The sequence below is a fragment of the Solea solea genome, chromosome 16 (genome assembly GCF_958295425.1).
Source record: "Solea solea chromosome 16, fSolSol10.1, whole genome shotgun sequence".
NCBI lineage: Eukaryota > Metazoa > Chordata > Actinopteri > Pleuronectiformes > Soleidae > Solea > Solea solea.
In genome coordinates, this window is record NC_081149.1 from 17968045 (window position 1) to 17990079 (window position 22035).

The 22035-nt window shown below is 38.5% G+C and overlaps 2 protein-coding genes across 2 annotated transcripts; both read left to right on the top strand.

Moving 5' to 3' along the window:
* The first annotated feature begins 76 nt into the window (after positions 1-76).
* On the top strand, positions 77-16252 carry sez6l2 (seizure related 6 homolog (mouse)-like 2). The gene is made up of 19 exons (XM_058653695.1): positions 77-197; positions 948-1028; positions 1324-1452; positions 1551-1784; positions 5731-5867; positions 6270-6462; positions 8067-8252; positions 8360-8543; positions 8927-9090; positions 10235-10429; positions 11698-11836; positions 12480-12676; positions 12808-13002; positions 13170-13364; positions 13456-13647; positions 13949-13987; positions 14274-14391; positions 14510-14621; positions 14745-16252. The coding sequence occupies exons 2-19, from the start codon at positions 971-973 to the stop codon at positions 14772-14774; spliced, it is 2697 nt and encodes an 898-aa protein (XP_058509678.1). The 5' UTR covers positions 77-197; positions 948-970; the 3' UTR covers positions 14775-16252.
* Positions 16253-16775: 523 nt separating this feature from the next.
* Positions 16776-21944, top strand: kctd13 (potassium channel tetramerization domain containing 13). Its single transcript, XM_058654698.1, has 7 exons — positions 16776-17182; positions 17510-17770; positions 18367-18536; positions 19034-19123; positions 19370-19422; positions 19547-19742; positions 20506-21944. The coding sequence occupies exons 2-7, from the start codon at positions 17533-17535 to the stop codon at positions 20746-20748; spliced, it is 990 nt and encodes a 329-aa protein (XP_058510681.1). The 5' UTR covers positions 16776-17182; positions 17510-17532; the 3' UTR covers positions 20749-21944.
* Positions 21945-22035: the final 91 nt, after the last annotated feature.

Genomic DNA, 22035 nt, shown 5'->3' on the forward strand with positions numbered 1-22035 from the left:
CAGCAACTGCAAGCGGCCGCTAGAGGGCAATCCAAGTTTCAACATAAATGCCCTCACATCATAGCCGAATGCGTCAACCACACGGTAAGCAGCTATAGGGGCATCTCACCAGCACAAATCCCGCCGTGGTCTTGGATCCTAAAGCAACAGGATACAGGTCGGGAGTCCGACAACAGGACGCAGCCTGGAGGACAAAGGTAAGCGACAGGAGCTGACATTGATGCTGCTCTCACAGTAGACCACAATGTGACGATGACTCTTGTCCAAAAAAATCGTCCTCTGCACAAAGAGGGCCGGGGGAGGTGCGAGTGATGCTGCTTCGTAAATCCTCATCATTTTGTCACACACCGGGATATTTTCACCGAGGAAACGCCTCGAATTACAGCGCAGGAGCCTTTTGACATATTAACAGGTTGATCATGCAATCATGTTCAGAGTGTACCTGCAATGAGGGAAGGCTCCTTTGCTGAATTTTGGAATAGCGCATTTACGGGCATGTTGTTGCAGGTTTGGGTGAGAAAATGCACTGGCTGAATATTTTTTACCTCATATATTACCTGCTCCACTGCTGCATGTCCTGTGACATGTATATTTAATTGTCACTCGTGCTTCTGCATTACACAGACTGAATGTGGAGCCACATTGATGGAGCTGAGGTTTTTACAGTATCACATCCAATGAGATCTGATGTGGCACCCTGTAGCCTGTGAGGTGTAAACATATGATCGGGATGTGAAGTGCAAGAGAATAATTGATTTGACTAATAATTTGCCACTCATTTCACAAAGGTGTTTCTGCACCTCCTACACCTAACTATCAGATACTAGCACATGTAACTATTTACATATAATACATCACATTACAGAAGCCTATACAAAATACAGCAGTTTTGTATTTACATGTGTGCATTAACTTGCTAACCAGTGGTCTTTCTTTAACTTCCTCAGGTCATCCAGTTTCATCCAAAGTCATGGGATTCACACGCTTTGCGGTGTTGCTGTATGTCACCATGATCCCCCTCGTTTCAGGTAACTGTTGGTTAACTGGGGTTAACTCAGCTTGTGTTTGGTGTTTTGCTCTGCTGTTACTAAAAGAAATAGGTTTGCAACTTTGTGTTTATGTGTTTCACTTGTTTATCTTTGGCAACTGTGCTCTCCTTTGTTTTGATCTGGGATTGCAGCAACCATTTTAAACACTTATGGTCATTGCCGTACATATTTTACATGTATCCCTTTCTTTATTGATTTCAAACCTACAGGAATGTTTGTTTTTTGTTTGTTTGTTCTTGCAAATAACAATTCATTTTTGTTCTGGCTTTTTCAGGAATGCGTTTTAGGATTCCCAAATCTGATGCTCCACCAACACCCACTCCAGACTCTTCCCCACTGGGTGACCTGATCCACGCTGCTCTCCAGAGTAAGGAATACTTAGGCCGAGCTTCTGCAGGCACAGGTACACCAATGCAGGCCATTAGAGCTGATCGATTTACAGCACAATGTGAGAGATTGTTAATTGGAAATGATATTCATTGAATTGCACTGACTTAACAGGTACAACCACAAACCCGACGCAGGCTGTACCTGGGCTTGGGCATTCTGAGACAGCAGCGACAGTCCTATCACCAGGTCTGCTCACCACAGCTTTAAGCTCCTCTCCCGCTGCTGCTGCTGCTGCTGCTGCCAGTCAGACAGGATCAAGGGATGGCATGTCTTTGCTGCCCATAGAAGAGGAGACAACCACCACTCTGATCACCACAACAACTATAACCACAATGCATATGCCAGGTACTTTGCATGCATGGAGTGGTTGTGCATTTATTAATATGGCTGTGATTTAAAGTTTTAAATGAGAAAAATGCTGAAACAACTTGACGAAAACATCTCACATCTGTGGCTTTAAGCTGCTTAGATTTTGTTGGCGCACACAGTGTTCCCACAGAATCACTTTATCAGGACATGAGTAATTTCTCCTTCCTGCCTCTCTCTGAAGAAAGCGGAAAAAAGGAACTCCCCTGACACACAAGGTAACATAAAATAGTTATTAGATATTGATGATAACTTATCTATTCAATGTAAATTAGGTGTAAAATAGATATACATATACTTTTTAAGAGAAACCCAACATGGCTATTTAACCTGTCTTACCTGCATTTAAGACGGATTTTGAGTCAAAATATAAATATAACGAGACACTTATTCAGTATTCACTATTAATTATTTATTTTCTACACTAGGGGCATTTTAAGCTATGGGTTTAAGTACATACATGGTTGTTGATGCCTTTGGTCTTATTTCTGCAGCAATAACATGATTCTTGTGCTTCTATATTTCAGGGTTAGACATGTGTTTACCCTTTGGAGTGACACCTCATAGAAATACATGTATACACTGAATGTTTGTTCATTTTGGCGTACCCAGAAAACGCAACAGATATTTGGGAAATTGAGTGGTCCATTATCAGCTACTGAATCTGGAGAATCCAGGAAGTAAAATAGACTCATTGTCCTTTAGTAATTGCAACAAACAAATAACAATTCACCAGGGAGCATGAAAAGAGTGTATTGAGGGAATAAAGTGCAACTAGTTAAACCTGTGATGTCAGCACTTTTACTGCTGATATTACATTGCTATTATGACCAGAATACTAACAAAAGAAGATGATGAGAACAGTAGCATCCCGTATGAACACTTGTTAGAAATGTGCTCAAGTGAAACATGATTATAGCATTTCGTTTGGCAGCTACAAATTCCACACATTCCATTCTCTACACTAGCAAGCAAATAAGTAACTTGTTTAATGTAGCTCTAAATTAATTGATGTCCACATTGTCAGTGTCGGCTGTTATTTATGCCCCTAGCAATTTGCTACAAAGCCTTTTCTCCTACAAACCATTTGTATTACTAACAGTGGTCAGTAATTTGATTTTACAAAGCACTAAGCAGTAGTTCCAGTTTTTATTATGGCCAATAAAATAAATCAATTTATTTAATTTCATTATTATTATTATTATTATTATTATTATTATTAATAATAATAATAATAATAATAATAATAATAATAAACATTGATGTTATGTTATGCTTTTATTTTTATTTCATTTCATTTAGCCTGTGCAGAATGTAGAAGAAAACCAGCAGGTTAGCAGGTTAAATCCATTTATGTTCCACCCTAACAAAGGATGTTAGGGTGTATTTGTAGGAAATGTATTAAGTCATGAAATATGATTTGTCATTAGAATCATCAGAAAACATTTTAAGTGAAATTCTGGCTTCACTGATAACAACTGTTTATCATTTTATTCAGAATTGAAATTGTCATTTGTGGGCAGCAAATGCTTTTTAACCTTTTTAACTCAGCTCAAATCACTTCAAAACACAGATTGCCAGCAGAGTTACTCATACGCAGCAAGCTGCAGAGTCGATAGCGCTGAACGTTACTGAGACTCAATATTACCCTTCTCAAGAACCTCTTGATCTGAGGGAGGAAAGAAAGATATGTTTAAATAAAGACGGTTGAAATTGGAGAGGAAGTTGCACACATGTCAGTGTGGATAATTGTCGCCCAGTCAAGGTTTGCTCTCTCTTCTACTTGCAGCAAACCCACTTTCACTTTCAATCTCCATCTGTTGCTGACATGTGGAAATTAATCAAATGTTTAAAAAAAAACAAAAAAAAAAACAGAAGGTGGGACAGTTATGTACAGCCTGTGTGTGTACCTGTAAATCAATACATTGTAACATCAGGCATAAGTGAGACTAGAGCACATATTAGTTTATTCCTTTTGTACTCTGATCATTTGTGGTGAAGAGTCACAGTGTCACTTGCATAGCTGATTTCGTGTCAAAGATGATTTTCATCCTTCAGTTCTATCAACAGGACAATATTGTGTTTTGCACTTATTCTCAGAAATGCAGTCCAATACACTTCATTAGAGCACTAATGGTAGCCAAGCAGTCAGTCTTGCCTTTGTGGTTAAAATTACTGTCAGGATCCACCAGCCACATTTGTTTGTATTGATGGCTGAGGATATTGTTTACAGTTAATTAAATCACCACAGCATTGCCATATCTGACAGCAGTAAGAGAGGTATGCATGAAGTATTTGTACCCTCTACTTTGAAATAAGCTCCCCATGTGTTCATTTCATTCACACATAATTAATAAAATGAATTAATAAAGATCCTTGAATTAATCACCAAGCTTTAAAAATAACTAAACACACTTGGAGCTCTCTGCCCCATGATATATTTCTTTGTGAATTTCGCTTTCCGGGATGTTGGGAGTAGATCAGTAGACTCTACTCAGCAAAGACACCTTGCAATGAAGAAATATCTTAAGACTGTCAACTCTTTCATTATGTTACAGGCATCATTCTTCTCTACATGCATGTTGACCTGCATGTGAGTAGCGGTTGGGTAAAAAGGAAAAAAAAGCATACTCTTATCTCTCAGAAACAGAAAAGCCTTTGAGCAAAGTGCTTAAACTACTCTCTACTAATGTGATTCATGCTGCTAATATGAAAATAACTTAATTATATTGTAATCTATCTATAAATTCAAGTCTGTCTGTCTGTCTGTCTGTCTGTTTGTTCGCATACCGAACCAACAGGTCATGTGACAGGCTCCAATCTTGGCAGATGACTTATGTGGACAGAAAATATTGGTAGAAATGTGACAGATACTGGAACTCACTGAAAATGAATAAAACGTCTGGTGTGTAAAAGTTGACATTTAAAGTTTAGAGTTGCAGTCTGTACCAAACAGAAGACCCCTCCGCTCACTCATTCCTTTTTGCATACCAGAAAGGATGTAAAGACACTTTCAACTCTCTCTCAACTCCTCCATTCTTTCTGCCATTATCTCCTTCTTCTGGAACTGTTCTTCTTCATTTGCATAATAAACTTTTGCTTTAAATGATGACATCCACACCACGTTCTGTTTGGTTTGTTAATTTGGGCCTATGTTGAAATCAATGGCGGTTGCTGTTTGGTCTTTGAAACAGGGGAAGCTCATTCCAGGCCCAGTTGTTTATACATAAATTCTAGTACTAGAACAAGAAAATGTGATGTAAAACATGTAAAACTACAATGCCGTAATTGTGTTTTTATTTACAGTGTATATGTATAAACAAAAATGGGCTATATAGGCAGGAAAATCACACACCACAATCAGCTATTTGTCTACAGACTTCCCTCGCAAAATCCACACAGGAATATGTACGAAAAAGCTCTGCTGTCTTGTATGTTTCTGCAACGCTGTCAATCAAACAGTGGTTCCAGTGTCTGCGCCCGCCCACCGCTCCATTGACTCACAGAGAAGCTGAGCTTCCCTGGAAGTGACATTTTTTTCCGCATTTGTCCAATCACCGTCAAACTCACTGCAGTAAAAAAACTATTCCGTCTCGTCCCATAGAGAGCAGTTGAAGCTGAGCTTCATGTGGTTATAACGCTGCTGCTCAAGGCTGCTACGGGAATACAAAAATCACGTAAGACGATCCGTCGTCCGTGACTGACACGTTCTAAGTGCGTTCTAGCACACGTTTAGTATTGAAGCGTAAATATGACACAGTACAAAACATTTTAGAGGAAACTGAGCTTCCCTTGCTGCCACTGGTAGAAATATAGGTATATTCTGTTTCTGCCAATAAACCCTCCTAATGTTACACAATGGACTTTTGATATAAATAGCTAAATCTAATAAGTGTATTTCTCTTTTTCTTTTTTGTCTTCACAGTGCAGTGCAATGTGACTTTGTCAGCAATGGAGGATATTGTCGAGTCCCCAGATCCTGCATCATCATCATCATCATTTTCCCCTCTGGAGTGCACCTACAGCATTACGGTGTATGCAGGTTATGGTGTGGAGATTCAGGTAACCTGCCTTATCTCATATAAATCCACAAATAAACAATCAATAATTTACTTAATGTTACCTTGAAAGCTTTTATTTCGGCTTTTTCACTAATTACTTGCATGGATATGCACAATTCAAACCTTTGACATGCTGTCGACATCGTATTAAGTCTGTCAAATTAACTAAAGCAAATAGCAAAGTGGTTTAGGTTAATGTTAGTTACCTAAACAAAACGGACATACTTCTAAATTGTTTGGGTTTTTTTAAAAAAATCATCCTAATGATGTGACATCCATTTGCATACAAAGTCTTACTGTGTAGTAGGCCTTGAGTTAGCAAAGGCTGCAGATCAGTGATCATGTGACCTGTCGCTGACATTATTTTGCCGATGCTGTCATTATTTCCTCTCTTGCTCTGTAGGTGAGAAAAGTAAATCTGTCTAAGGAGGAATCTCTGACGATCATGGGGTACGGTGGCACAGGACCAGAGCTGTTAGCGAATGAGACGCTGATGAGAGAGGGTCAGGTGATACGCAGCACAACTAATCAGGTGCACATTCACTACCGCAGTCTCCGCGAGACCAACCATGGAATGTTCAGTCTCCACTATCAAGGTAAAGGCCGTTGTATTGACATGACATAAGACTGCAACACATTTACTCTATGTTAAACAAGTGGTAATTTTTTCTGAATATTGTTTTCCTTTTTTTAAATGAAGTACAGTTAAGACCTATACAGACTCTGCAAGAACAGAGTCTGTATCGGTCTTAAGTATACATAGAAGAAGAGTATGTATGTGCAGAGTATTAGAACAGAGACATTTTTCTTTTTTTTCGAGGTGTCAAGAATAAGAAGAAAGTTAGTTCTGGCCAGGACATATCATACTTCACGAGAAACTCAAGTGCAAAACTCTTGTGAAGTCCTCATATGGAATGACAGCACAAGCATTAACCATGCCAATTTCAAATGGCTGCATAGTTGCAAGAACTTTCAAACAAGGGCTACAAGAAAAATAATGATTATGAGGCTTTTAGTCAGAGAATTAAGACAGGAATGAAAACCTGATCCTTTATGTTTTCTTGAACTAAGTTTGCCCGTGTGAATTAAGCTTATCTATTTTTCAGAAATAAATCACTTTGTGGGTCAATGTGACACAAACCACCTAGTCTTGAATGTGGAAAAAAAAAGGAGGAGATAATTGTTTTTATCCTAAAAGTTTTGTCAATCATATATACAGTAGGTTCAGTCCAAATCAGGGAAAAATAAGTGTCGGTACAAGTCCATTTATTTGAAATATTTCCTGAAATAACTAAAAACGTCCATTCACATTTTGCCAACTTGTATATTTAGATTTCCAACAATGACTAAACTTAAACTTCAAGCACACAGTCCATTTTATTTAGTGTTTACTGTTATTATACTGTTCCTCCAGGACACAAATGTGTCAAGAAGTCAGTGAATATGACTTAACATTAGTGGCAATTTATAAACACAAAAATGTAGTCAGTAGTGTACTCTTGGAAAAATGATTATTCTGGGCCGTAATAATGCGTTGGACTAAACCAAAGAGAGTCTTGTGAGAAGTGCCGGTAAGCAATTAAAAGAGGAAGGAGCTGTCGCTGCAACAGGCAAACCTTTTGTAACTGGGACAAATCATTTGTCCCAGTCTCAGTCCCAGCGCTTACAAGCGGTGAAAATCACACACGTGGAAATCAGCTTGACTCCTCTCTTTTATTTATTTATTTATTTTCAGTCGATGGCGTTGTTGATTTCATGTCACTGCTTTTCAATGATGTTGTTTGCCTCCTTCTGTGTTGTCTATTCTGGCGTTGTGGGTCTAGCTTTGTTGAGCTCAAGACAGAACTATAAATCACATGTCATTCTGTCTGTATCTAAATCCAATGAGGAGATGTTGAGTCGACATTTGAGAAAAAGAGATTTATACTCATAGCAGCTGCTTGACAAAGGTACTGTGGACAATCTGTTGATCATGGTGGTGATGGGTGACAACATCGCTGAGATCTAAAGATTTGAAGATTAACATCCAACTGATTAGTCCATAGCAGAAACTCTGACTCATCATCTGACAGTGATAGATGAAAAAGATGACCACCAAAAGGAGAGAGAGGGAGAGCAGATCTTCTCCAAATCTCAAATGTTCATCTTGCATTTTCCAAAATAAAGTGTGTTTCTTTCCTGTTCCCGTCAACATGGACAGCTTTTCTGCTGTCCTGCCCCTTCCCTCTGTCTCCTGAGAGCGGCGGGGTCACGGTGACAGACATCCATCCTGGAGGTCAGGCTCACTTCCACTGTGATCCAGGTTTCCAGGTTCGTGGCCATGAGGTGTCTACATGCGTCAACACAACGCAGCCTCACTGGAGCACCCCGGAACCTCAGTGTGTCGGTCAGTGAAAAAAAAAAAAAAAAAAGGTTTAGATTAAATGGAACAACTTTTGATTACGGAAAATAATACGTGTGTGTGTGTGTGTGTGTGTGTCATTTTTTCCTCAGCTGTGTCTTGCGGAGGGTGGATTCGTAATGCAACAGTGGGACGGATACTGTCTCCACCCCCACCATCTGTCAGCAACCACAGTAATGGAAATAACTTGAGCTGCCACTGGTTAATAGAAGCCAAAGAGGGACATAAACTCCACCTACACTTTGAGAGGATTGCACTGGATGAAGATGATGATAAGTGAGTTGCCACTGTTGCCTTTCCATTAGTTTGTGCATCACAGAATCTCCTCTGTGGTTTAAAGGCCACTAAGAGTTCAGCCATTGAATAACAATGAGTGCACATTTAGGCATCATTTTACAAATGTTCCTCTTAAGGTTTATGTGCCTTACCTTCATTTGTTTGCTCCATTCACTGCATGTTCAGTTTTAATGATCATTTAATGAAAGGCACACAATGTACACTACCTTTCATATTCTCTTTTCTAATTTAAAAGCATCACATTCCTAGATGATGAACTGTATCTTCGAGTTGCTATCTGTGCACATTCTTACCCGTATTATCCAGACACTGATTATATATCATCTCCCTATTTTTCATGAGCGTGTCATGTTCCTCTTTAGGTTAATTGTGCGCAGTGGGAACACTTCGCTGTCTCCGCCGCTCTTTGACTCGGACCTGGATGATGTCCCAGAACGTGGGTTGCTGAGTGAGAGCTCCACGCTGTACCTGGAGCTCACAGCCGATTCGTCCTCCATCCCTCTGCTTCTCGCGCTGCGATACGAGGGTGAGCGCAGACAATTTGCATACTCACCCTTTGTCTCTTTCCTCACACAAGGACGTCTCTGCAAATCAAACAAGATCAAACTACTTAAAGCGAATGTGGGGATTTTGCTAGAAAACATAGATGTGCATTTGTTGTAGAATTACGAACCCACCAGCTTTATGAATTTAGTAAGATAATTAGATGTTAACAAGTGATGTTAAATATTACATCCTAAGTAATTAAAATAAATAGCTTAGAGCCCTTTAGAAAACCAAGGTCTTCATCCAATGTGTTTGCTGTTGTGTTGAAGAGGACCATAACGAGCCACGCAAGTGCACAGACCTCTGTGCTTTTACGGGGTTTACTTTAGGTTTTGATGCTTCAGTGCTGAAGCTGATATCACCCTGTACCTCATTTTTTCTAGTCACAAGGGTAAGAGAATTGTTTGGGTCGTCCTGAGCAAAGCGCTGAAACTGCTCTCTCCTCTCGTAAATGAGTGCTATTGCCTATTTTTTTCAAGCAGAAGAACAGGCTAATTGCATCATGTCGTTTTCAACTGGTCAGCAAAACAATACAAGAAACAAAAAAATGAACACTACATTGCCACACAAATAAAAGACAGAGAAAAATAAAAGAGTTAAACAGTTAGAAATGAATAATAAATATAATAATTCAAACATGGGTCAAACTGCAGTGCAGTGCAGAGTATCGTTGCCTCACAGCAAGAAGGTCACCGGGTCTGATCCCTGTGTGGAATTTACATCTTCTCCCCGTGTGAGTGTGGGGTCACTCTGGGTAATCTGGCTTCCTCCCACAGTCCAAAAACAACATTAGGTTAATTGGACATTGTAAATTGAGGTGTGAGAGTGAATGGTTGGTCCTCTTTGTATGCAATGGAGGATAAAGTCATGGAAAAAAACTCAAACACATTTTTTATAGCCTTAGGTTAAACGATGATGAATATACTATATCACCAATACAGATATCATTACCAGAAACATCAGCAATCATAAGCATTTCGTTTTTAGATAACCTAAAATAAATCTTCAGCATCTGTGATAAACTACGTACATAAAGGGTATGGATTAGGAGTAGAAAAATACTCTTTGTGATGAGTTTACACAATACAAAATACCCTACTAACTCAAATGTTGTTATGTTTTAGCTTTCGATGATGAACACTGCTGGGAGCCTTACATGCCGCATGGAAATTTCAGCAGCAGTGACATCACGTATCAGCTGGGCACCACTGTTACCTTCACTTGCTCTCCGGGCTATGTCATGGAACAAGGCTCAGGGACGATTGAGTGTGTTGACCCCGGAAATCCCCACTGGAACGATAGTGAACCTGTGTGCAGAGGTGAGTTTCATGCATGAGAACTGGTTGTATTTCCTTTCCTTATTCCTTTCTCCAGCTTTTTTTATTTTTTATTATTTCTGCATTGTTACCTTGATTTTCTTTCTAAATCTATATTGCATACTGCATGATGTGACAAAGTTGTTTGCTTCATTAATATTCATACTGAATTCTGTTAGGACGGCGTGCCTGAAGCGTCAAGATGTTGTAGCAGGAAGACTACAGTCATGCTGTCTGTGTCAGCTGCTGATCTGTCTGGCACGCTGTGAAAACTGAGAATAGCAGTGAGAATGTGGATGTGCTAAAAACACAGGTGTTAGAGTTTCAACTGAGCATCAATGCGACAGAAAGATATTCTTAAAGCCATATGCCGCGCTGTGTTTTTGTACTGCGTGAGGACGCTGAAGAGGTCAGACTTTTTGTGGTGACTGACAAAGTGTTGAGAGTCGACGTATGCTCTGCCTTTGGCTGGAAACTGCTGCAAACAGAGTGTGTATCTGTGATTGATAGTATAGTAGGGACATTGGACATTAATCATCATCAACGTGTAAACATGCCAGATTTTAGCCACTGGCTAATCTACATCTGTACTTAAAAATGACAAAAACAACAGTAAGAACAAATGTGGAGAAACAGCGTTGGCTGTGTCCCAGTTAACAAAGACAGACTATGAACATTATGAAACATGTGATGCAGAAAGACAAACCTGGAAATAGGGACAATAAGTTTAAAGAAACAAAAAGTAATTGTACGGATTTTTTTAAGGGTTTCAGATGGAATTGCCCTTAATTTATTGTACTTAAATTTACAATGGAGTAAATTTTTTTCATATAATTCCCTATTAATATATAAAAATACAGACATGTTTGTACTTTGCACATCTTTAAAGCAATGTGAAAGGGTAAAATGTATGACATAAACATGTACAGTTTTCCTGGCAATGTGTGTGTGTGTAAAGTCAGAAGCAGAATTTTAATTTGCAGTTTGCACCTAGAGTTGTCACGTCCCTACAGAAGCACAATCTTCACTGTTGCATCACACATCTGTTGTCAGGCAGGAAGTTGTTGCTTTTTTTTCCAATAAGTAAAAGTGTTTATGTGATCGTTCTTCACATTTTACTGCATCTTGAGACCACAAATAGGTTCACCGCTTGATTACTTACTCTATTTTCTCTTGCCGCATTAATAATTGATTGCTTCTCCAGTTTTTGTTTTCTTCATCATCTCCTTAATTTGTCACCTGAGTGTCTCTCCTCTCTTCTGCTCCTTAAGCTCTGTGTGGAGGAGAGCTGACCGAGCCCACGGGTACCATCCTATCTCCTGATTGGCCCCAGAGCTACTCCAAGGGGTTAGACTGCGTGTGGCAGATCCATGGCAACGAAGAGAAACGTATTGAACTGGATGTTCAGATGTGAGTTCAGCTGCAGTACGTGGCTGTGGTCCCTCTGCCTTTGCTCCGTCAGTTATGACATAAAGTGTAACTCTGTGTACAGCGCAGGGATGTTGCAGGCGACACAAGCACGGGCAACTTTTTTGTACTGGGGAAGACAGGGAGATGATTTTTTTGATGATGGTTTGAATGTAGTAGACATTTGCTTTAAAATTATGCACCACAGTATATCTGAAAAGTGAAAAGAAAAAAGTCACAAGAAACCTTGAAACGGAGCAGGAGGCTGACAGAGAAGTGTTATTCTGCAAGTAAATGCCATTTCCTGCCTTTGGAAATGGGGGTCAGTACACTTTTGATTCCCAAAGAATTGCTTTAATAATCTATTTAACCTGTGCTTAGACTTCAGGTTGATCGTGTGTCTTTACACATATTCAATACCTCAGCTCATTATTCTAATATATTTGTAATATTATTATAAAAATAATAATAATAATAACAATGATGATATAAGTCAAATGTAATATTTTGTATTAGCATTATGTTGCAGGTTTATAGTTATCTTAACCCCCTGCTTCTCCTACCTTTCCTCTTCTTCTAAATTGACAGTGACAGTTTTTGTTTTTTTGTTTGTTTGTTTTTTAATTCTCACCTTTCCTGCCTCAAGCTTAAACATCCGCCACACCGATGTGTTGACCGTTTTCGATGGACGTGACCTCATGTCTCACGTGATTGGGCAATACCTGGGGTCCCGAGAGCGTTTCCAGGTGGTGTCAGGGGGGTCAGAGGTGACCATTCAGTTTCAGAGTGATCCAGATGACTCCAGTTTCATCCTAAGTCAGGGTTTCCTCATTCATTATCGTGGTAAGAAGTGGGTTTGTGGCCTAAAGTATGTCTCACCGTGTCAGCACTGAACAAGACAAATGAAACCATAAAGATCATTCTTTAATTTAATTAATTTCTTTAATTTAATTCTCTCTTTCTGTCGTGTGCAGAGGTTGAGCCAAATGACACCTGCCCAACCCTCCCTCAAATTGAGTTTGGCTGGATCAGCTCGTCTCACTCCTCCCCCGTCAGAGGCAGTGTGTTGACCTACCAGTGCCAACCAGGGTATGACATCAGTGGCTCTGACATCATCACCTGTCAGTGGGACCTGTCCTGGAGCAGCACTCCACCCACTTGTGTGAAAGGTCAGACAACCAGGGTCGTACTCTAAATATGCACTGCACCACATCTGAGATATGCGTGTGGCGTGTTTCAAGATAAGAGTGATTAAGCCAATAAAAGTATCAAATGGTCATGGGTTAGTGGGTAGAATGGGTCGTCATGCTGTCATGTGACTTTTTGTCCCTTACAGTCCAGCAGTGTCCTGACCCAGGAGAGGTGGTAAACGGAGCGCGCTCTGTGCGTCCCGAGGCAGGTTTTGCAGTCGGAACAGTCGTCCGTTTCTCCTGTAACCAAGGTTACCAGCTGGAAGGCCCCAGCCAAATCTCCTGCCACGGCCGAGACACCGGCACCCCCAAATGGAGTGACCGCAGCCCCAAATGTGTCTGTGAGTGCCTGCTCTATTTACTCGGCTGTTGATCATGCTAATTGATGCATTGATTTGAAAATTAAGTGTGTATACGTGGCTATTCCCACAGTAAAGTATGACCCATGTCCAAACCCGGGTGTCCCTGATAATGGTTACCAAACCCTGTATAAGCACAACTACCAGGCAGGGGAGACTCTGCGTTTCTTCTGTTATGAGGGCTACGAACTAATTGGGGAGGTCATTATCACCTGTGTTCCCGGCCACCCCTCACAGTGGAACAACCCGCCACCATTTTGCAAAGGTAAATGTTATCATTTTATTTAAATGCCGTATTACACAATCACCGACCACTTTACTAGGTACACAGGGACACATAATAAGGCTCATTTTCCATCTCGAGGGCCCATTGAGATACAAGAATTATACAGTATGTTATATTTTGACCTGTACTGTCTTTGAACACATTTTTCTGTTCTTATTGTGCACATACAGTATGTGTGAGCCTTATTTTAGTTTTTTCTCCTTTCTTTCTTTTTTTCTGTGCTCAGCACAGAAATATGGTGTGATTTGTAATGTATTAATGTTTCCTTAATTTCACACAGTGGCATATGAAGAGCTCTTGGATGATCACAAATTAGAAGGTGATATATGTGTTTATATATCATTATATGTTTATGTATCATATCAAAGTTTGTTTCGCAATATGTAAACCCCTAGACATCTTTGTATTCCATGTTTTGGCACCCTCTGGTGTACAGTTATGAATGTATAAGTGCTCAAATTATCAGCTCAAGAATAGCAGAAACTAATTGATATTGTATGTAGCCTATCATTTATACAACCAAATCTTAATTTATGACAGTGCGATGTTGAAGAAAATCACGAGTAATATCAGAAATGACTGATTATTTTCTGTATTTATCACAGTGTCCCAGTCTTTCGAGCCATCCCATCAGATCCTGAGTGAGAACATTGCTCTTGCAATAATTCTGCCAATCATACTGGTCATTCTCCTGATCGGAGGAATTTATATGTACTATACAAAGTAAGTACACTGCCTCTTATGTACATGTTTACATGGCGACATTGTTTCAGTTCTTCGGTTCTTCTTTTCTGTTGTTTTTTGTGAGGTGACATGTCCTTTTGTTTTCTCACCTCTGCAGCATTTGCAGACTAGAATGGAAGCCACTCTTCTGGAAGTCGCTGTCACACACACACTCCTACAGTCCCATTACAGTCGAGTCCGATTTTAACAACCCTCTTTATGAGGCAGGGGTAAGTAAAAGTTATCCCTAAATTGACCAGTAAACATTTCTGACCTTGATTTGTTTTAATGAAAAAAAAATAATAAAAATTAAAAGCAGTGTTTTGTTATTGACTGATTTCCTTACTTCACAGGATACACGGGAGTATGAAGTGTCCATTTAAAGCAGAATATGTTTTGGTGAGAATTAAAAACCACACAAAGATTGAATTATTTTGGAAGACAAATTACTTAATATTATAAGGCCTCATTCCCCCTTTCTCTCGGTTTTTTGTTTTTTGTTTTTATAAATGAGTCTTTTGTGTTTTGCCACGACAGTGTATCTGGTTTATCAATTATGGAAATGCTTTGCTATTTTCTTGCACTGATATTTGGTGGTCTGTCACACGTGGGTCCTAGGTTTCTGTATCATTAGGACCAGTGCCTTACGGAGGGTAAGAAATTGAATGGAAAAGTAAAGAAATACATAGAAGTGTGGAGAATAAGAACAGGAGATGGATGGGAAAGGGAAGTGAATTTATTTATTCGTCTATTTATTTTAGTTAGTTAGTTAGTTTATTTGTAACAATCAAAAGTTACTGTTGTGAGTATAAAATGTACACTGAATGTTTTATTTATTTATTTATTTTATTCCATTTGATTGACTTTACAGTGTTACAGTAAAGGAGAAGGAGACTTAAATTTTCTTATGACAACATTATGACATCGAGAGACGTTTTCTCTTCCTTACTTTGTCTTTTTCTCTGTGTAAACACACACAAACTGAATGTAAATATCTGATTTAATATTGATTGAGGTTCATATATAGATATATACATATATCTATATATGTATATATCTGTATATATATATATATCCTCATATGTATACACTTATACACGGTGGTGGGAGGTTATATATTTTCATTATATACATATATATGATGAAAATTCAGTGCCAAAATATAATGTTCAATAATTTATTGTCCCTACGTGTTTCATCTGTTGCTATAATAGTGTTTACAAGAGCAGTGTTTACTTTACTTTTTGCTGTTTCTGGAGTGCACTGTCACCCAGTGTCACATAACACGTAAGAAGAGGTGAGGACATGAATGTCATTATGCTTAGAGCATGCACTGATTGTAAATTATATTGCTTCTGCTCAATCTTGCCATTATCATCATAGTTACTGACAGTTATCATTGTTATCAGATTAGATGTTGTATGCACTATGTTGATGAAAAACTTGCAAACTTGGCTGCTTGCTGTGATGCATTATGTATTTATTTACAAATGATTGTTTGAACAGTGATTCGCTGTCAAATGCAGGATTCGTAGCCTGTTGCTTTGTAGACTAAACTCTTCTCTTATCATCTGTAGCATTTTTTTAATTTATTTATTTTTGCTTTATATATATATACATATATATAAATACACTCTTTTGAAGGCAGTGGATTATTTGCTGAGCTGGAAATAAAGTCTTTGTTGAATAGTGTAAGACTTGAAATTATTACCTGTTGTTTTTCCATTTAACACGGTCTTATTTGTGTTCATGCATACACAGAATATGAACTGTATTCATATACATGTAACCTATCCAATGGAAAGAATATCATTGTGTTGAAGTGATGTTATATGTTTTATTAAACATCTTTACAGCTCTACAGCTCAGAAAGCTTGATACATTATTTTAACAATACAGTAATTACAATATTGACTTTCATCTTGTTGTTATTTATCGTGATACACTAGTCATGCAAGAGTAGTTACTATAATATGTTACATGAGTCACATGGGTCAGGAGATACAGATGGGTCACAAGGGTAACACATGTATGTATGTTTTAAATAACATGGGTAAAATTATTTATTTATATATAAAATATGTCTCTCAGGAATGTCAGGAATATTGGGAGTTGAAAAAATAGTCAGAAACATAGTATGCATCAATTTGCAATATGCATTAAGTTGTGATAGTTTATCTTTTTATTCAACAAAAAACGTTTGGGAAACACTATGGAAGTTGACTGTGTGGTAACTAAAATGTTACAGTTGTCATAACAAGATTGCTAAACGGCAATATTGACGTAATTCGCCGATGTTTTTAAAATGTGGCTCTGCAGTTGCCAAATGTGACCACTGGGGGCAGTAAACAGTAAACGCCAAACGTGTCACTCCAAAAGGAAGGCGGTGTGGAACGTAGAAGAAGACGACAACGGAAGATGATGGTCTAGTTTCTTTCCGATTGACCCAGTTAGCTCCTCACGTTTAGCATTAGTTTTAATTAAATATTATTCATTTAATGTCATACAGTACCAGTGGCTGCTCATGATTTAGCACTTTAATGGTTTCTACATTTTGGTACAAAACAAAAGAGCGTTGACGGCATTAAGTGTAACAAAATAGAGCAGCTGTTGTTAGCCACTTTGATTTAGCTGCTATTAAAATGAGCTGTCAAATGGTGGATGCGTTGTAAAGTTGTTCCTGTGCTTCGGGTTATCCGTATAAGCTGGCGTGTTATCAACGACTGCTGCGTCATAACCACGTTCACATCTATATTGGGTCGACTTTGAAGTTACTTTGATGTTCAGGGTGGTGAGTATTGTTTTCTTCAAGTTAACTCAGTATCACTTTTACCGCACGATTAATGCATCACAATAACTAGATTTGTTAGAGAGAGCAACGCTTCCACAACACATTGAAATTGTTTGGTCAAATAAAGTCAATTTGATTTATATAGCCCAACATCACAAACATAATTAGTGTCTGTGTTGCCTCTGTTAACTGTTCTTTGTCGCCATCTATATATATATATATGACAAGTGAGGAAAGACTGGTCTGCTTTAGAGGTTAAGACCATTATGATTTACTATCTCAAAGAGAGACACACAAAACAAACTGCCATGCTCTTCTACATTACAGTTGTGAAGTGACTCTTCAGCCCCATGTCTGCTGAGGCGTCAGTTGGCAGTCATGCTGCTGACTCTGCCCAGTTTCCTATTTACCAGCCTGCCTGCCACAACACGGATGAGCACAGAAATCGGGGTCTGCTGGGAAGCAAGTATGTTAAGTTAAATGTGGGTGGCTCACTGCATTATACAACTGTCCAGACATTAAGTAAGGAAGACAGTCTGCTGCGGCGCATGTGCAATGGAGAAACAGAGGTTACCATTGACTCGGAAGGTAAGTGAATGTGCCTGTCCTCTTACATTTTGTTGATGTAACATTATTTCATTCATAATTTATGTGAAAATTGGACACTCTAAATTGACCATAGGTGTGAGTGAGAGAGTGAATGGTTGTTTGTCTCTATGTGGCCCTGTGATGGACTGGCAACCTGTCCAGGGTGTACCCCGCCCTGTCGCCCCATGTCAGCTGGGATTGGCACCAGCGCCCCTTCAACCCCCATGTGGAGGATACAATCTGGACATGACATGACATGTGGCCATGAAAATTGGTTATGGGCAGAAAATCAAGTGTAGTGTGAAAAATATTTCACTTTGTTGTCAGTGAACATTAAGATTGATTTTTTTAAGGTAGAGGATTTTATGTACTTTTTAGATGTACTCAATATGTAAATCCTGAATAATATATGAATATGAATAATCTGAAAAGACTACACTGCCTTTTATTAAAATATCCTAACTACAAATTCCCACCTTACTGTAGCATGCTCAGACTTTAGCTATAAACCACATCAATCTCTGGGGACATTTGGGCAACCACAAAAATTAATAGTGATTACAGACTCTTATAACTGATTTTCTCCACTGTCCCAGGTTGGGTCATTTTGGACAGATGTGGCCGGTATTTTGATTTGGTTTTAAACTTCCTGCGAGACGGCTCCGTCCCACTTCCAGAGGACCACAGAGAGTTGGAAGAGGTTCTAAAGGAGGCCCAGTATTATCAGGTCCAGGGACTCATCCAGCATTGTACTAGTGCCATGCAGGTAAATAGATAATACTTCTTTATGCATACACAAATGAGAAGTAAAACATAATATTACACATATAGTATTAGCACAGTTGTCCAAAATGACTTCCCCTTTTGTTTGTTCCACATCAATATCACCACCCAGCTCATTTGCTTCCTTCCCCTTGCTCCTACTCTGCCTCCTTGAAAGAGTTAATGTGCACTAAAAGACAGACTAATAGTGTTGCTGTATATCAGATGTCATCATATTTTCTAGATTGACTTTGAGTGAAATTATCTCCATTAAATCTCTTTCTACAGTATCTAATTTGTCAGTGAATAATATGAATACTTTTAATTGAAATGATGATAATTAAATGACTTCATATGAACATTTAATGGATTTCGTTGTTACTTATCATTTAATTGTAGTACTTTGATTTATCAGGCACCTAATTGATGTAACCAGTCAACCTAATATAGAAAAATGCATTAGTTGTCCATGTCAAATGTTTTTAATTTGCTTACCTACAGAAAAAACAGGATGTCTTTGAAAGTGTGTGCCGCATCCCCATGATCACCTCAGCCAAAGAAGAACAGAAGATGATTGCCACTTGTGGAAAGGTAACTGACATTTCTGTTAAATCTAGTGGACCACTGGTATTTCACTGTAAAAGACTAGCAGCTGACTTATTTTCTGTTCATATGTAGCAAGTGTCTGAATGTTGGTGTGAACCTAATAATCATAGATTGTATAAAGACATTAAAATTTGGATTTTAATCTCAAGGAAATGTTTACTTGTATCATGCAAACTGGAAACAGATTTGTAAAGACCACCTTTCACTCAATACTGTTTCTTTTCTCCACAGCCCGTTGTAAAATTACAGAACAACAGAGGAAACAACAAATACTCTTACACAAGGTAAAAATTCAGTCTGACTGAATTTATGAAAAGAAATATGATGACTCATATTCTGCAACATTGAATTGTTTATTCATCTTTTCAGTCAATTGTCACTCACTCTTGTCTCTCTCCACGTGACCAGCAACTCTGACGATAACCTGCTGAAGAACATTGAACTCTTTGACAAGCTTGTGCTGCGATTTAATGGCCGGGTTTTGTTTGTCAAAGACGTGCTCGGAGATGAGATCTGCTGCTGGTCTTTCTATGGTGAAGGCCGCAAAATCGCTGAAGTATGCTGCACCTCCATTGTCTATGCTACAGAGAAGAAGCAGACCAAAGTAGGCATCATTTTATGTACAATATCTTTGAGTTTGATCTTTTGAGAAATGTGTTTATTTGCTTTTAGGCAGGTTAAGGGGAAGTTCATATGCAACATCTTTTGCGCGCACCAATGCATCATTTTCTTTTCCATCTTATTTTTAGGGTCTGAGCTCACACAGTGGTGTAGGAGTTATTTTATCATTTTTTTCCCACATGCATTGAGCAGCAAAGTAGCTGTGAGGGAGATGCAGTATTGTTAAATTACTGTCTTTGTTTTGATGATTTATCTCAGTTGAATGTGTTAATTCATACATTGAGGCAGGTTTTGGTTGCTTAGTAACAAGTGACGAGGTATGAGCGTGAACCTAAAACCCCTTCCATGGGTTTTTCAGGCCTCTTATTTTTAGGTGCTGCATGTGAACAGCCATTATGAGTTGGGATAAAGAGTAGTTGGCTTAGTTTAGCACAGAGACAAGAGGCACAAGGAAACAGATAATCCGGTTTTGTCCCCAAAGGTAATAATTAACTTTACGCTCAAGTCAGCTACTCTCCTTATAAGTTGTTATTATTATTATTATTATTATTATTATTATTATTATTATTATAATAACAAGAATAATAATACATTTTATTTATAGGTGCCTTTCAGCACTCAAGGACACCAAACTATGAATTAAAAAAGTACAAACAAACTGTGAAAACCATAATAAATACACAATATACAAGAAACTTGACCATTATGTGTGTGTGTGTGTGTGTCTGTTTTTTTTTTATATATAGGTTGAGTTTCCTGAAGCTCGAATCTTTGAAGAAACCCTCAATATCCTCACCTACGAGAACGGCCGAGGATCTGGTTCAGGAGGCTTGCACCTTTTAGATTCAAGAGGGTCCACACTGGGAGCTGGCCAATCAGAGGAAGAGGGTGCTGTGGGAGGGGACCGACGTGTGAGACGCATCCATGTTAGGAGGCATATAATGCATGATGAAAGAGGGAACGGCCAGCAAACTGTGTATAAGGACTAATAATGTGAAAACATATGTAATTGTAGGATCACTCATATGTACATTTTTGTTAAGTAACATCTTAATGAAAGGTCGTGGATCATAGCAATAGCATGGTAGTTAAAGTTGTTTTGTTTTTTTTGTCACTGCAGAAATATATTGGTTGATGACTGATTTGCAACCATAGTAAGTTGTATGGAGTTAAAAGAAATGCTTCCGTTTACAAGACAACAAACTGCTAACTTAATTAAATATAGGAAAGGATTAAAACTACCTGGGACATGAAACTGGCATGAAATGACTGCATGCATAAAGACGCCCTTGATAGTAAATGAATAGGTGTCAAAATCATGCTCCTATCCTAAAGGTTGATTTTATTCTTAGAGCCGAATGCCGTCTGTTGACGTAGGTGATAATGATATGCACTGGCAGCCTCCTCTGTTTGACACAGCAGGAAACACTGTGTTTATTTACATTGTGAAGCGTCTGTTGCCTTTTTGATAAATTGGACTGAGATTGTGTTGGACAGTGACAAACAGAGTTTAGATATGTTAACACTGGAATCAATCAACTGAGTAGACATTTCTAGAGTGAGAGGTTTTCATGAATGAGATTTTTTGAGCAGCTCATGTTTATTTAAATTTTTACTGCTGTTGCTTCGAAATGTTTTTTTTAAATTAATTTATGAACCTAATTTATTGTTTGCTATTTAACTTGCGTATTGTGTTCAATCTTTATGTAAACTAGTGCTCAAGTGAATTTTTCATGTTTTTGGAATGATATGCACTCTACGGCACACATCAGTCTTTTAACTTACTCCTGTAAATGTCTAAATTGTGAACTTACATTTCAGTTGTATGTTTTAAAGAGGAAACGAGAACATTTCTGTGACACTGTATTTTATTCTGAGCCATAACTTTCACATGATGTCTTACACCAAACTTCTGAAATGTGTTAAATGTAATTGGCCATACAGTGATGATAAAATCAAGTAATAATCGATTGTATTTATTTATTTCTCTCAGGGAGAGCAGTGTTTTAGTCATCAGTAAGTAAACCAAATTACTTTGAATGGTGACAAAAAAAAACACTGAATGAGAGCAATTTGTATCTCAGACCCTTGTATCACCTTGTAATACCTTTAATATATGCACTAATATAACCTCCGTCCAGTAGAGGTCATGGGAATGTTCCAAATAAATGACTTATGAAATCCAGATGTGACTTTTTGGTCTTGCTTCTCAAGAATCACAGTGGCACACTTGGTTTGCTGGTTTGCGTCTTGGTCCGGGCCTTTTTCTGTGGAGT